General features: G+C 41.5%; 1 protein-coding gene across 5 annotated transcripts in view; it reads left to right on the top strand.

Annotated features, from left to right (window-relative positions):
* GRIA3 (glutamate ionotropic receptor AMPA type subunit 3) overlaps positions 1-14,955 on the top strand; it is a 127,013-nt gene that overhangs the window by 17,802 nt on the left and 94,256 nt on the right. For all 5 annotated transcript variants that reach the window (XR_010745167.1, XM_066333741.1, XM_066333740.1 and 2 more), the window contains exon 3: positions 14,539-14,778. Coding sequence is in view for 4 of the 5 variants with exons in the window: in XM_066333741.1 (XP_066189838.1) it covers positions 14,539-14,778 (240 nt within the window). In the remaining variant the exon portion in view is untranslated. The remainder of the gene's footprint in view (positions 1-14,538; positions 14,779-14,955) is intronic.

Below are 14,955 nucleotides of genomic sequence, written 5' to 3'. Positions count from 1 at the left end.
GTACTGTCTCAGCAAATTGTCTTCAATTACTGTATCATGGGTAGATTTTGTGGCAAGGAAAGGTTTCTTCTAAAGAACAGAAATTGAATAATTTGGAACTAGTGTTTAGCCCATGTATTTATGGCTACTAAATCATCCTGTTACTGTCAGTCTCTCTTTCTGTTCCTACAGTACCTCAACAAAGTAAGAGGACAGATTCAGTGTAGTTTCGTTTTGATTCCTCCAGAGTGAAGAGGAGGCTCCTATCAACTGGCTACCAGTGAATCCTTGCATGACCTGATAATTTGGATGGAATTAAATATTGCTGTCAAACATAGATTAAAACAATAAAATCCCAAAGGATTTTGTGCTTAAGGAGACAGGGTAAATTTATGAATTATATATACTATGTGTAAAATTATTTCCTGCTGTTCTTACTCATAGCACCTACATAGTAGTCAACCAGAGGGGGAAATACATTTCTTCTTTTTTTTCCCTCATTTTTGTAAGTGGCAGCAATTGCTGACTTGTTGCAGGATTGCATTCCTGTGTTTGTTAGTCCCATCACTTTGTCTTCTTTTTATTTAGCCAGTGACAAGAAAAGAGAAAGAACTGTATGTAGAAGTATACTGCTAAATCCATAAAAAATTTTGAGCAGTCCATGATTTTTCAGTCCATGGAGTTCATAATTTAGTTTGTTTGATATGGTTTCTGTAGGTCTCAGGACTTTTTGAAATACTGAAATATACTGACAGTGCTTAACTAAAACTGGCATAGCCTGTGTTTGCATTTCTGGCACGTTGTTGCAGACTTTTTGTGGTGTGGCAGAAAACCATAAAGGTCAGCATCTGTATGTCCATACAGTAACTTCAGGGTTCAGGACCATGATCCTAACCAGAAAGAGCATTGCAAGTGTATTATTCTAATGAGAAAGATTAGAAACAAATCAGAATATTTTTAAATGTGTCATATTTACTTACAGCAGATTCAACAGTGAGTTTAGCCCCAGAGGCAAAGAATAGCACAATAGAGGGGCTTGAATGCCTGCTTTTCTTTTATAGGTGATATCTGTAGAACAGGAGGTAAGAAATATTGTCTGGGCTTCTTTGGGAAGCTTGGAAGAGCTGATGAATTCATCAATCCCTTTTATGCAGCTCTTCTGGAGGATTTAAATCTTCCTGTCTTCATCTTATTAAATTATTATGAGAAAGTCATTCTATTGTTATCAAATTCATTTTTCTTATGCAAGTTTCTGTGCTATTTTTTGTTATAGAAAGGTATTGTCTCACTGATAACATTGCCAGTGGGAAGGAGGGCTTGGACTGGCTCGTGCAAATGGAAAATACATGGAGAAAATCAGAGTACAAAGAAGTCTTCTGCGCCTATAGCTGACATTTCTTAGAAAATGAGGTCTCTTAAGCCTCCTAGTATACTCTGGAGAGACACTTCACTTAGTCCATTAATCTATCTGAAAAGCTTTACTACTTGAGTTCAACAAATAAATCTATTTAAGACCAACAAAATTTTCAAGTCCAGAAATAGTCTGCTGGTGGGACACTTCTAAGAGCTTGACCCTGTCAGGGAGTTGGTTTGAGAATCAGAGTAGGAAAATTCAGTAGCAGTAGCCCAACATCACCTCCTGCAATGCATCAGTTTAATCAAATATCAGGGCACATTATCATAGCCCTTTGTGTTGTCTGCTGCTTAGGCAGCACAGAATTACATGTGATGCATTTGTGTGAGATGCAGAGAAAGAGATGTTTCCTGGTTTGCAACCTTTGTGATGAGCTGCTTTTTGCTGAATGATGTGAATGCTTCCCTTGACTATTACATGGGTTCTAACGAGAGACAAATGTTTTAAATTCTCTTTGAAATTGGCAGTGCAATTTTCAGGTTAAAATTCAGAATCATTAATCTGTAAAACCTGGAAGAGGTTGTGATTCTTACTTTATAAGAAATTAGTAAAGCAGAAATTTAAAAAGCTTTTATTTGGTAGGACATGGGTACATTTAAATTAAAGTAAGGCATTATCTCCAGTCTAACTGTAGTTACATATCAGTTCCTATTCTGTTGTGCATAGCAAGCTGATCTTTTAAAAGCTTTTTTTGAAAGGCAGCTGAAAAATTAATGGAGTTCATTGAGTTCATGCAATGGTTCCTCCCATGCCTGTCTGTGCCTGTAGTGGATCAGGGCTGCCCAGCCTGGCAATGTCACCCAGAGCTGGCAGTGACTGTCCCCACTCTCACCTCTCACCAAGATCCTTCCTGGCCTTAGCACAGTTTTGTTCCGTGGCTGAGCTCCCAGAACAGTGGTGCTGAGGCAAGGGAGAAGCAGCAGTGGGGAGAGGCCTTCAGGGTGGGGATGGTCTTCTGGAAAGAGCTCATGCTGCAGCTCACTGCAGAGCCTGAGGCATGCTACAGCCCTGTGGGAAATTGCCCTAAGGCAGAGAAATTTATTGCTGTCTGTCATCCCAAGTGCTGCAGTTGAGCTGTTTGGTAAATTGGATGTCAGACCTCCTGTCCTGGAGATACACACAGCCCTTTTGAGACTGTCCCCCAGCTCTGTACTGATTTGGGTGTTGCACAGTTGTGTTTCAGACAGCAGTGAGACTCATCTGCTTGTTCCTTGGCTGAAAAGATATCCCCTGGATGTGATAATTCCTAATGGTTTGTCAAAGACTGATTGAGAATTGAAGTGTCTAGCTGAGGGAAGAATCCACAGTGCATTGCTCTTTAGAAATTCCTGCTTACTTTCTGCCATAAGGATTAACCTTCTTGTTCCCAAAATCAGAAAAGGCTTGGAGAGTGTTGCAGCAACATTGTTTTGGACTTCCCCTGCTCCTTTTTTCGTCTCCCTTCTTTACTCAGTAGTTTTACAGGATGCTTGGAATTTATTGGTGTATACAAGCAAGTTGTTAGCAGGTTTAGTGATTCTTTATTCAAAAAAATATTCAGAGAGAATGATATTTTTTTTTTGTACTTCTAATAAAGTGTCAGAATATTTTCAGAAGAAAGCTAATGTTTGCTAACCACATTTCCAGTAGGGAGGAGCTGTAAATGGCAATAACGTAATTCAGATTTTTTTTTTTTAAATATCTGTGGTTCTACATCCATTTATACTCATGCTGATGAGATGACAAACATGATAAGATCACAGGAGCATTTTCTGGCCTGCACGATGTTTGTGAATAAAAGAATTTCTAACTCACAGGAATGGAAGTTACAGGAATCTTCTCATTTTCTGTTAACTCTCCTAGTAAGTGAGAGAGGGAGAGGAAGGAAGGGCTGTACTTTGAAGACATGGATTTGCAGGTGTTTCACTGCTAGGAGAGATTTTACTAAGTGCTAGTAGAGAAGAGACCAAGGAAGTGTGGAAGTGTAATGGTGTAAATGAGACTAAATCATCTGACAAACCCTGGTAGAGCTGGATTGTAATGCCTCAGGAAGGGCCCTCCAGAGTGAGCTCCATTGTCATTGGACCCTCAGCTCTGATTTGGTCTTGAGCTGACACATGCCTCAGCCCGTGTCTGTCCATCAAAATGCCAAAGCATGTTCTTAAATTTGTGCACACAGCTTTGGGATGTGGGACATTGAGTAAAGCCTTCTGTGCATGCAGAGCAAGGTTACTGAGCTGTGGTTCTTCAGGGGTGTGTGCTCTAGAGAGTCAAGTCTGCCCCACACTGCCACTGTCTCATGCCACACCTGGCATTCTGCTCAGGACTTGTGGGATCTCTTGGTCCCAGAACCAAAGGCTGCTAGTCTGGCCTGACGATGGGGCAGTTAGCTCTCGTCTGTCAAGTGAAGATGTGGGAAGAGCCCTGCTTCTCTGTCAGCATCACTCATACCCCTGCAGACCACAGTCTCATGCTGTTGCTGATGATTAATGAGATTGTTCTCTGCTTATGAATGTAGCAGCATCTCCTGGAGCACAAAAATTGCAGGTGCACCAAGTTAACATTTCACAATGCAGGTGGCTGAGAGCAGACTTTAAACCAGTATTTAAAGCTATGACACTGTGTCCAAACCCTCTGAGATGAACAAATAATTCCAAAGTAGGTCTGTCTCTCTTGGCCTCCCCTTCCCCCTCTTAAAAGGCAGCAGTCAGTTAAGAGTCAACATGTATCAATGTGACTTTTCTTTCACAATCAGCTTTTGCTGTACCATTTCCATCAATTTTGGCTTCCACATTATTCAGCTGTGCACCAGACAACTCTTTTGTTATGTGCCAATTAACCCAGCTTGATAAATAGTGATTATGCATAATTTATACAGAATAATACTCTTGTTGTTCCCTGTAAATAAGGCACTGGCTTAGCTGAGAGTACTGGTCTATGTATTACTGTCAGATATGATCATGAAGGTCCAGGAGGCTGGTAGCAAGAAGAAATCTGAGGGCTAAGGCAGATGGAAATAATGTCAATGAAAATAGATGGGAGGGTGTTTTTGTAAGGGCAGTTGGGATGTTGATGTGGAATTACTGTAGTAATGCCACTGCACTTGCAGTGTGAATAGCTGTCTCAGTTCTGGTCGAGCTTTCACTGAATGTCATGTGAACTTCTCCAGTGGTACTGGTGGATGCTTTATTGGACCCCTAAGGAGCATCTTCAAATCATTTCCCTGGCTCCTGACGCTAGTTTTCATAGACACTGTTTCTGCTTCTGCATTTACTGATCTGAAGCCTCTCAGACTGATATGCAATTGGAACACAAGGGTGAGAATTGCACAGCCCCATGACCTTTGAGTAGAGCAGGGGAGGAGATACAGAAATGTGAAATCCAGTGCACTGGTCCAAGATGTACTTGCAGTGATGGTACTTGCTGGAATACCATTGCAGAGCCTCCAGGAAGGTGTGAGGGACTGTTGCTTTGGGTAAACTGGGCTGTCTGTCAGCCAGCACTGTGTTATGCAAACACAGAGCCAACTGGAAACCCTCCAGAGCTGGAGGCTGCTTGCACAGCTGCTGTTCTGGTGTTCACATCCCCGGTCTCCTTGGGCAACCTTCATGGTGACCTTCACCTCCTGGTGAATTTTATCCAGCTCAGGGCTTCAGGTGTGTCGGCCACTCTGCCTCGTCTTTCTCATCCTCTGATATATCCCCAGAGGCCTATAAATGGCACCACCTCAGCAGACTCAGCTCATCTTTCATCACACTGCCAGAGCCTTGTTTTGATTTATTGCCTCTCACCACAGTGGCCCGGAATGAAGTCAACTTCTGAAATCACTTAGGGAAGGATCTGCTGAACAAGCATACATTTAATAATATGCCTCTGCCTTTTTACTTTCTCCACACTGAGATGTTCCAGGGATATAAGAAATCCCTTCAGAGTACTGGAGTGCTGGAGATGGCAGCTGCTGATTCGTGGCTCTGAGGCACAGCATTGCCTTCAGCTGCTGCTCCTTGATTCAACCCTGTGTGCTGCCTAACATCCTCAGCTACAAAATGCTGTCCTTTTCTGATGGGTATGATTTACTTTTTTCTTCATACCACAAAGCTCTGGCTTTCCCTTAGCCTGTTGTTTAAAGTGTTGTTAAGATAGACCATCTCTGAAGAAGGTAACAATAGTGAAGTGGGTTCTCCCTGCTCTACCACATCCTGTCAAGTTCATACTAAAAACACTTTTTTGAACGTGTCTTTTTGTTCCAAGGCAGAGTGCTTAATGGCTTGTGGAATTCTTATTACTTTGACTATACTTACAGAAACATTTGTGTTACTGTGTTTATTAGAATATGCATATTATTAGAATATATATTGCCTGCATGTAAATAAATGGCTTCTAAATTTTCTAGTATGTTATAACTGGACAATTGTTTTTAAAGAACAGGGGATTTCATACTTTCCTTCCACCAACATTTTTAGAAAAACTGCTTCAGAAAATAAGAGATGCCGTTACAATCCAAAGTGATCAGAGCAATCAGGCATGACATACGATTTTAAATTATAGGCATTTCAAGTGGTGCAACAGATGGAAACAAGTTATTTCACTTGAGTGAGTGTTACATATTTGTGTTGCATGCACACTGTCCGTGCTTCTGTAGAGATTAGTCACGAAGCAGGAGTTAGATATTGGATGTGAAGAACGCAAATGATCGTTGTTTGCAGTGAATATATTTAGACTCTCCTTCAGAAAGCTTTGACAGGTCCTCTGGCTCCCTCTCAGGTGTTAGCTCATCTGCCATGGTTCCTGGAGAAAGGAGCTATGGTTATGTGTATAGGATTGGCTGAGGCTTTCACCAAGGGCAGAGCTCAGTGAACTGCTTTACATCCACCCATTAGGTCTAACACACTCTGAACCTGAGGGAGGCCTGTGCCATAAACCTTAAGCATCCAGGATGGTGGAGCTGCAATCAGGAGCAGTGTTGGCATTGCACATACTGCTGCTGTTGGCAAGGCATTGATTATCCTGGAGTAGCTGAGCAGAAACATCTCTGCAGCAGATACTGGTGCCTTTCCATTTCTCTCCAGCAGTGAGTTTAACTGTGCCTCTTGTGCTTCTCCTGCAAGCATCTACTCTGGTGTCAGGATCTCCATAGGCAGAAAGCAGAGGAGATCACAAATAACATAAACCAACCCACAGCATTTAAATTTTACTTCTGCAGCAGTGTTACAAAGTCTTCTTTCTAAAAGCTCTTTGTTTAAAACTGCGTGGTATGTATTTAATGTCTTTCCTTTAAAAGAAATGCTTCTTGTGAGCAGCTTGTGAGGATGGTGGGATCAGGATGGAAAGTGTTCTGTTAGCAGCAGAAGATGGTGAATTACCAGGATGGGTTTAAGAATAGAAAGCTTGGCTGTATCTGTGGTGCCTGGTCTGAGAGCTTGAACTCCATCTTGTAAAGACACAAGCAGGAAAATGTAGTATTCTGATCAGCACATATCTAAGTATAGTCCTTAAGTACCTAACACGTTTTTTAAAACAGATCAGTTGATTTTTATGACACATTTATATCTTCTCTCACCTTTAATCCATTTTAAGTTTAAACCCGTTTTATTTCTTTCAAACTCAAATGGTTTATACTTCAAAATGAGTCATGGTTATCTGACTCACAGCCTTCCAAAAGGAATGTTCTAATAGTACTCAGCATCAATGGTACATTTGAAAAAAATCAGTGTGTATAGGGATCCCAGGTAAACAAAATCCTTTCATATTTTGTTACTGAGAGGAGGCTGTCACTCCTGAAAACTGGCAGGATTGACTCCTTAGTTTCTTCCACCATCAGAAATGTGTCATAATTACAGAGATTCTGAATGGCAAGTGATTTTTCTTTCTTTCTTTTTATTTTTTTTTAAGAAAACCATGCATTATAATTTGGTAGGTTTGTGGGACAAAAGACTCATTTTGTGCTTGAGTTTTAAGAAGATTTTACAGGAAAAAAAAGATATTTAGATATTTAGTGCTTTTTTCCTAGCCAGTAACCTGAAAAGAGGTAGTTCAGACTCTACACAGTCTTAAGTTGGGGAGCAGCTTGGGAGCTAAACAGAAGTGAGTAGAAAATAGCAAGACAAAAGTAGCACTGCCTGTTCCAAGCTGCTCAGGCTACCTGCAGTACCTGCTCAGACTACAGTTTTCAGAATGTTAAGCACAGCTTTCTCTGTAAAATCAAGGTTATGTTCAGCCTGTCTTGAATTTGGTACTCAAAATTGCCCTTTTTATTTGCATTTTCAACATATTAACTAGTTCTTTAAATACCAAAGCTTTAATTGCCATCCCAAATTGGCAGTTTGGGCCAGAGAGGTTTTTATTCTGGTTTGGTTTTATCTGACTGAAGCTGTGCTAGTGGACAGATACCCCATGGTGGCATGTATGAGGCTTGGTGCCCTGGTGTTCCCACCAGCACTGTTCCAGCCCAGCAGCCTGGTTTGGGGGTCTGGGCCTTTCTGAGCATTCTTCATATGTTCAGAAAATTCACACAAACCTTTCATTGTGAGGAGAAGGTCCTGCACACAACAAATTCATGTACGTTGCTGGGATTTTATTTGACCACAGTGGTACATATAAAAGCCGAAATGTTTAAAGTCTAAAGAGTCAAGTATGTCATAAGTAGTTGGGCACACTGGAAGAAGCCAAGGTTGGGGTGATGGATTTGTACAGACCCAGCACCAAGGAACTGTAATTGTGATCCGGGCTCCAAAGTCATCTTGAAAAGCAGACAAGAAATACAGAGTCCTTTAACAGTGTGTGATAGAGTTGTGAAATGGTGACCAAAGTAATCTTGAACAGGATCATGACCAGAGAGTGTTCAAGGCTGCTTGGATCTGAACACGTGTTTTGCTTTCCAGTAAATGGTTTGTAAAATATGAATGGATTAATCCTTATGCCTTTAATTTGCAATTTAATAATATCCCCCTCCTGCTGCCTGAACATGCTGTTTTTATTTTATTTGCTCTCCTAAAAAGAAATGCAAACTGAAGTAAGTGTGTCTATTTGAAGACATTAGACAGAACAAAGCAAGGCGAGTAGTTCTTTATAAAAAGAACTAGATAAAACATTGCAATTTCATCATTGAGAAAACTGATGCCATAAATGAAGTAACAAGAGTAAATTATGGTTTTTTTGTGCTCTGCTGTGAGGTTTAGGGTTGGGTTTTTTGTTTTCAGGGGATATTTTTTTGTTTGTGAGGACATATCTTTTTCTAGGTGGGATGAGCAGTCTTGTTAAAGCCAGTATCTCAGGAAGATTTGTATCCATTTTCAAATTGTAGCTTCCTTGGTTCCCTCCTGCTCCCAGGAATTTTCACTGTTAACTATTCAAGGAATAGCTGCTTTCAGAAACGCATCTTTTCTCACCTGAATTTTAAACAATATTTTCTTCATGACAGAATTCAATATCCTAATTAAAATGCAAAAGATGGTTTTATTTGCTATAGGTAAATGCAGTTCACTTCATTTAAAATTTTTAATATGATGGGCTTGTCTTTAAAGGAAGATCTCAAGTCTGATTGCCTGGAGCCCCCTGAAAGTAGCTCATTCTGCATTCAGAAGCACTGCTGTGCTGATCTCCTCAGGGCTCAAGGTAGAGAGAGTTGTTACTTTTCATCCTGTGTATTAAAATGAAAGCAAAAGAAAGCAGTAGAGGCATTGTCTGTCTCTCTAAGAGTAAGTCTGTATCCTCACTGTAATATGTAATGTTAATGGTAACCCTTGCTTTATTGCAACAAGGAGGTCAGGATGGAGCCCTAGAAAATGGCAACTGCTCTGAGATAGGCTGCATATTATTCCATTATAAAGTAGTCCCATTAGTCTGTTGGCTGAAGCTGGCAGTGAGAGTTGTCTGGAATCCAAGACAATTGGCAGAAGAAAGTGGAGGGAATAAAATGATTTCACAGCTGAGGAGAGCCCAGCACACCGAACTGAGGAGGCAACATGGGATAATGTCAGCTGAGACGAGCTCCTGCAGCACCTTCTTCCCAAAAAGCTGTGGCAGTGTCACTGGGACAGGTGACAGTGCCCCGTGACACGGGCTCATCTCATCACACCTACTTTGTAAGGAATTGATATGAACAAATGTAGAGAAATGACTCGCTCATAAAAAGAGTAATGAAGGAGGAATACTGTCTGAGGTACTGTAACCCCTGACTCCAGAACAGCCAGGCTTTGGCATTCAGGGCAGAAGTACCTTGGCTGCCACACCTGGGAGGATCCTCCTGACTTTGACGATTCAGTCACTGATGATAGCATCCAGTGGAAAAACATGTATTATGATCCACCATTAATATATCTCTTTTGTTAGGTTTATACATCTTTTCTTTAAACAAACAAAATTCAAATCTACTTGTAAATGTTCCTAGTAACGCTTCAGTTGTTTATAGTAAGAACTGGAAGCGGAAAAAAAAAAAAGGTGTCAGAGAAGTTTTGACTTTAGCTTTTAGGCAATAGACAGTTGAAATGTCAGGTCTTATACAACCTTGTTGTGTCAGGAATACTCACAGTCACTAAAACATAGAGAAACTAAATACCATTAGAAAGCAAAAATAAATTTTAAAAATACATAAAATGTCTAATAACTTGTGTGAAGTGGGGCGTCTTCTGAGATTCTGGCCTGGAGCCTTCCTGGGATCTGAGTGCAAAAAAAGACCTCATCTGGTTAATCTTAGCAAGTTTCAGTGGTGGGCCTGATTTGACTGGAGGGGGGATGGAAGCGCAAGTAGAACAGACGTCTGGGTTCCTTGGGAACACTGATGCTTAGGATGGCTCAGCTGCTATTCAGGATGGAAACTAAGACTTCTATTTATATAGCTTCAGTAGTTGCATTTTGGTTGGTTGGTTTGGTTTTGGTTTTTTGGTTTGGTGGTGGTGGCTTTTTTTATTTTGGGGGATTTTTATTTTTTTTTTTTTAACGTAAATTCTGCTTACCACTGTTATCACTCTGCCTCTGAGCATTTTTCTTCCTTGGCAGGAAACACCAGTCTGTCATGGCCTGAAAGTTTCTTATCTTCTCTTGACATGCTTGAGAATTCACAGACTTCTGTCACAACATCACATCCCCTCCTGGACACAATGGCGTGTGGCAGCTCACTGTGAGCACAAGACCAGTGTTAAATCTCCATTAGTAAACACTCACCCTGCATCTAATGCCAAAATAATGGCTAATCCTGATCTCTCATTGGATAACTGCTGCTCAGGACCTCTCTCCCTCACTTGTGGACATTGCAACTTTTTCAGATCAGGTTATAAAGCAACTTGGTTATGTGCTGTCCTTGGAAACAGATGTGCATCCATGTAATTAAGAGTTTCATAGCGCAGCAAAAAAAATTGCTTTTTTTCTTGAGGAATGAGGTTGAACTAGGACTTGTCCAAATAATCTCTTAAACAAAAGTATGTGGTTGACCATCTGTATTTTTCAAATAGGAAAAAACCTCATAAATCAACTGTGATTAATTAAGGAAAAATACCAAAATTCTTACAAAACCAGGAAGATTGTTCTGACTGTCAGTAGAAAGTGGTTTGTAAAAACAGCTTAAGGCTAAGGCTTAGTTAGCCTTTTATAATTTTTCTCGTGGCTCAGTGATGTTAGAATAATAGTGTAATTAAAATGAATGTAATTACACATTTGTTTTTTGGAAAACAAGTAACAATATGACTGTGGGTTCAGGGATATTCTGTTTGTCTGATCACAGAGGAGATGAGGTCACAAACTGTGGAAGACCTAATGCTACAAAATTTTAACAAAACTTAGTTCAAAAATGCAAATGAATATTCAGGACCAAGATAATTGGCCTTTTAGCTTTTCCTTATAAAAACTAAGGTTTATTTGCCTTTTAAATAGGCTGGTAAAACTCAGCTGGCATCCTACAGTGCATGCAAAATAGATAATAAGGAATAATAAACTACTAATAGAAGACAGTCTATCAAAGGGTTAATCTTTAAAATCTGCTGTGAATACAGACCTGAACCAGGAGAAATAAGAGTGGGCAGGTCGTTGCATTTGTTAGAAGGTATTTTTGGTGATCCTCCAGGACGAGAAATAGTTGGAAACACTGGGAGGATGAAAGGAGAGCTCTGGCCTCCCTGCGAGCAGCGGCTCCATCCCGTCCGGGAGAAGGTGCTGCTCCCTCAGGTTGTTCCCAGGCTGCTTTTGTCTCACATCACTCACCAGCTAAGGATGGGCTGGTGAGGATGGGCTCTTTGCATAAACGAGCACAATCTGCTATGAAAATACACTTTAATTCAGTTGAGTCACGGTTCAGAAGTATTCCTGAGTCTTACACCTGGAAAGAAATCCAGGATTGCTTGAAATATTCTCGGTTTTTAGAATCAGATCTTTGAGAATATGTTTGTTACATTGCAAGAAGGGATGATTCCTGGAATACTTGCTTTTCTCTGCAGTACAGAATCTACATAAAAACAATGCCATTAATTTATACATAAAAGAAATTTGATCTGTGAGGTACAGGCTCATTGTATGTGGGTGCACTCGGCTCCATTGATCCCACTTCACTGATTATTCCCGTGGAACTAGAGAGTTTACACACCATTTAAATTATTTGGAGACTGCCAGACTTTCTAATGTAATTTTTGTTTTTCCCTTTTTTCCACCTGTAAGTTAATGCTTTTTATTTGTTACTTCAGCAGATAATTTTTTATGGTAGCTTTTCTGCTTTATATCCTGCTGGTATGTAGTTTTACAAAATGCCTTTTTAAACAGTGTGTTTAATTCCTCAGTCATGCCTCTGGGAATAAATTCTTACTGTATTATACCTTCTTTTAAATATTTTCTTTTCTGTGGTTGAGAACCTCTGCAAACTTTCCTTTCAGAAATTACCACCTCTTACTTCCTTTCTGTATCTCACCAGCTGTTGTTTGCTGCTGGTATCCACAGCTGGTCATGTCCTGTTACAGTGGCTTAAATACTTGAAGAAATTCCTTAACAGCATTTCTAGTTTTTGCATGTAGAGCTCCAGGAAGAAAATCAGATTTTCACACCTGGCTGCTGATTTTAGATGTTGTCTGTGATGCTGTGTCAATGAGCCGATATTGTGGAGAATCCTTTTTAAAATTACTTTAACAGTTTTTAATGTTCCTGAATGGTAGCATTTATGGTGGAAAATGTGATGGTATTTCAGAAGTAGCAGTGCTGTACTTTTCTGTGTAGAAGCCATGTCTTCCTTCCTAGTAATTACTTTGCTTTTTACAAAGTTAAATATGCAGTGTTTTGCAAAAGCGTTTCATGGATGTCTTGGTTTTGAGGCAAATTTTAGGAGAAAACGCCCTGGAATTAGCGTTTAATCTAAAGAGAAGGAAGTTTGCCAATGAGAGGAATTAATACCAGGGGGTAAAAGTGAAAACCCCCCTTCTGTTTATTAACCAAACAAAGGGTGCACGCCAGGCACAGGAAAGGATGATAAGTGAATAAATGCTCGATATTGAAATTGCAAACCCCGAAGGCCAGCAGGGCTGTGAGGCAGGGATGGAGCCGGTCTCAGGGAAGGGAACATTTCTGGCCTCTCTGCAGGTGTTGGTGTCCCTCCTTCGGGCCGGTCCCTCCTGCGGCCCCGCTGTGCGCTGGGCTCCCGGGAGCGGAAAACACAAAAACCGGCCTGAACAGTTCGGGGACGGGAAAACAAACAAACAAACCCAAACAAAGGCAAACAAAAAACCCTGAAGGATCTCTCTGGAGTCCGGAGAAAAAGGTGGGGAAAGAAAAAAAGAATCTTGTCGCCCAAGCAAGCAAAAGCAAATCCAAAAAGAGGGGCAGTGTTAACAGCGTGGGGCCGAGGGCACGGAGAGAGTTATAGAGAGAGCTGGGGAGAGCCGGGCCCCGGGTTCCCAAATAACAGGGACAGTGTTAAAAAACCCGGCACGGAGCACACCCTGAAGAGACACTGAGGAGAACCAGGCTCGGGGTTCCCGAACAGCAGGGCCGGTGTGACAGTGCGGTGTGCGGGGCACGGAGCGCAGCCAGAGAGAGTCTGGGGAGAGCCGGGCCCGGGGTTCCCACAGAACAGGGGAAGGGTGACACAGCACGGAGCACACCCTAAAGGGGCTTTGAACGGCGTGCCCGGGGTTCCCGACAGCAGGTACAGTGTAAGGTCGGGGGTACAGAGCACACCCTGAAGGGCGATTGAACGGCGTGCCCGGGGTTCCCGACAGCAGCGGCGTGTGACCGTGCCGGGCACGGAGCACAGCCCTGGGGAGAGATGGGGCAGAGCCGGGCCCGGCGTTCCCACAGAACACGGACAGTGTGAGACTGGGGTACAGAGCACACCCTAAAGAGAGACTGAGAGGAACCGGGCCCGGGGTTCCCAGGCTCCAGCCCTGCCCCTGCTTTGTATTGGATCTACGGCAGCCATTTCATTGTTCAGTCTGTGTAAGATATGGAAAATAATGAAGTGTTTTCCCAGATAAGTACATGGGGAAAAAAAAAATCTTTTTTTTCTGGTGCAAGATGAGTTCCTCAGGACAGCAGAATGGATAGCGACTAAGAGCCTTCAGTTTAAGGGGTATCAGCTTTAGTCCCAAGAAGTAATAATATGTGCTCCTCATTTGTGTTGTCATATAGTAAGTCACAGACTTTCCAAATTGCTTCCGAAAGATTTTAACACTCTGTTAAGAAGCCACTATAATTTCTTACTGAAAAAAGACCACACAGAGAGTGGACTATAAAGAAGAAAATTCCCAGATTTCTTTGAATCAGATCCGAATCAAGTTTGGATACCAGGAAGAAATAAACCTTAACATTCTGACTCTTAGGCAGGCCTGACATTTGTCATGTAGCTCCTCACAGGGCTTTCGAGGTGCTACTCAAGGAAGTAAAGGGATTTTACAGGAAGGGAATGTGATCCCATGTTAATTTTTAAAGAATAAAGAGAGATTAGTGGACTCTAGCAACGCAGGACAAAACACAACCAAAAAGAAATGTGTTCAGGCCAGTTTTAAGTGCTACGAAGTTGGTACAATTTATTGCTACATTGAAATTAGTATATATTATCTCATTATTTCACTCTATCTGCTGCACCATACAGAATAATCTCAGGAATGGTTGCAAGGCTTGCCTCAAATATACTTTAAAAGTTTGATTGTATGAATTATATTTCAGATTTTAATACCCTTGTCTGTCTTTCTTAGTCTGTTCACAGTTTTCCAGGGGAGTTTACGCCATCTTTGGGTTCTATGACCAGATGTCAATGAACACGCTGACGTCGTTCTGTGGAGCCCTGCACACGTCCTTCATCACCCCCAGCTTCCCCACAGATGCAGATGTGCAGTTTGTCATCCAGATGCGGCCAGCACTGAAAGGAGCTATCCTGAGCCTCCTGACTTACTACAAGTGGGAAAAGTTTGTGTACCTCTATGACACAGAACGGGGTGAGCACTATCATTTTAAATGATTCTCTATTTCATAGCTTGGTCTAAGTACTGCCAGCATCAGGACATGGAGCCCAGTTTTCTTCTGGGTTTAGGCAGAACATTCTGATGGTCCTAGAAAACAAGTTTGTTCTGGAGAAACTAAAATGAATGGATAAATGACAAGGAGGCATCTTC

The sequence above is a fragment of the Sylvia atricapilla genome, chromosome 21 (genome assembly GCF_009819655.1).
Source record: "Sylvia atricapilla isolate bSylAtr1 chromosome 21, bSylAtr1.pri, whole genome shotgun sequence".
Taxonomy (NCBI): domain Eukaryota; kingdom Metazoa; phylum Chordata; class Aves; order Passeriformes; family Sylviidae; genus Sylvia; species Sylvia atricapilla.
Note: the sequence above shows the minus strand (reverse complement) of the source record. Positions and strands in the feature narration are given on the sequence as shown.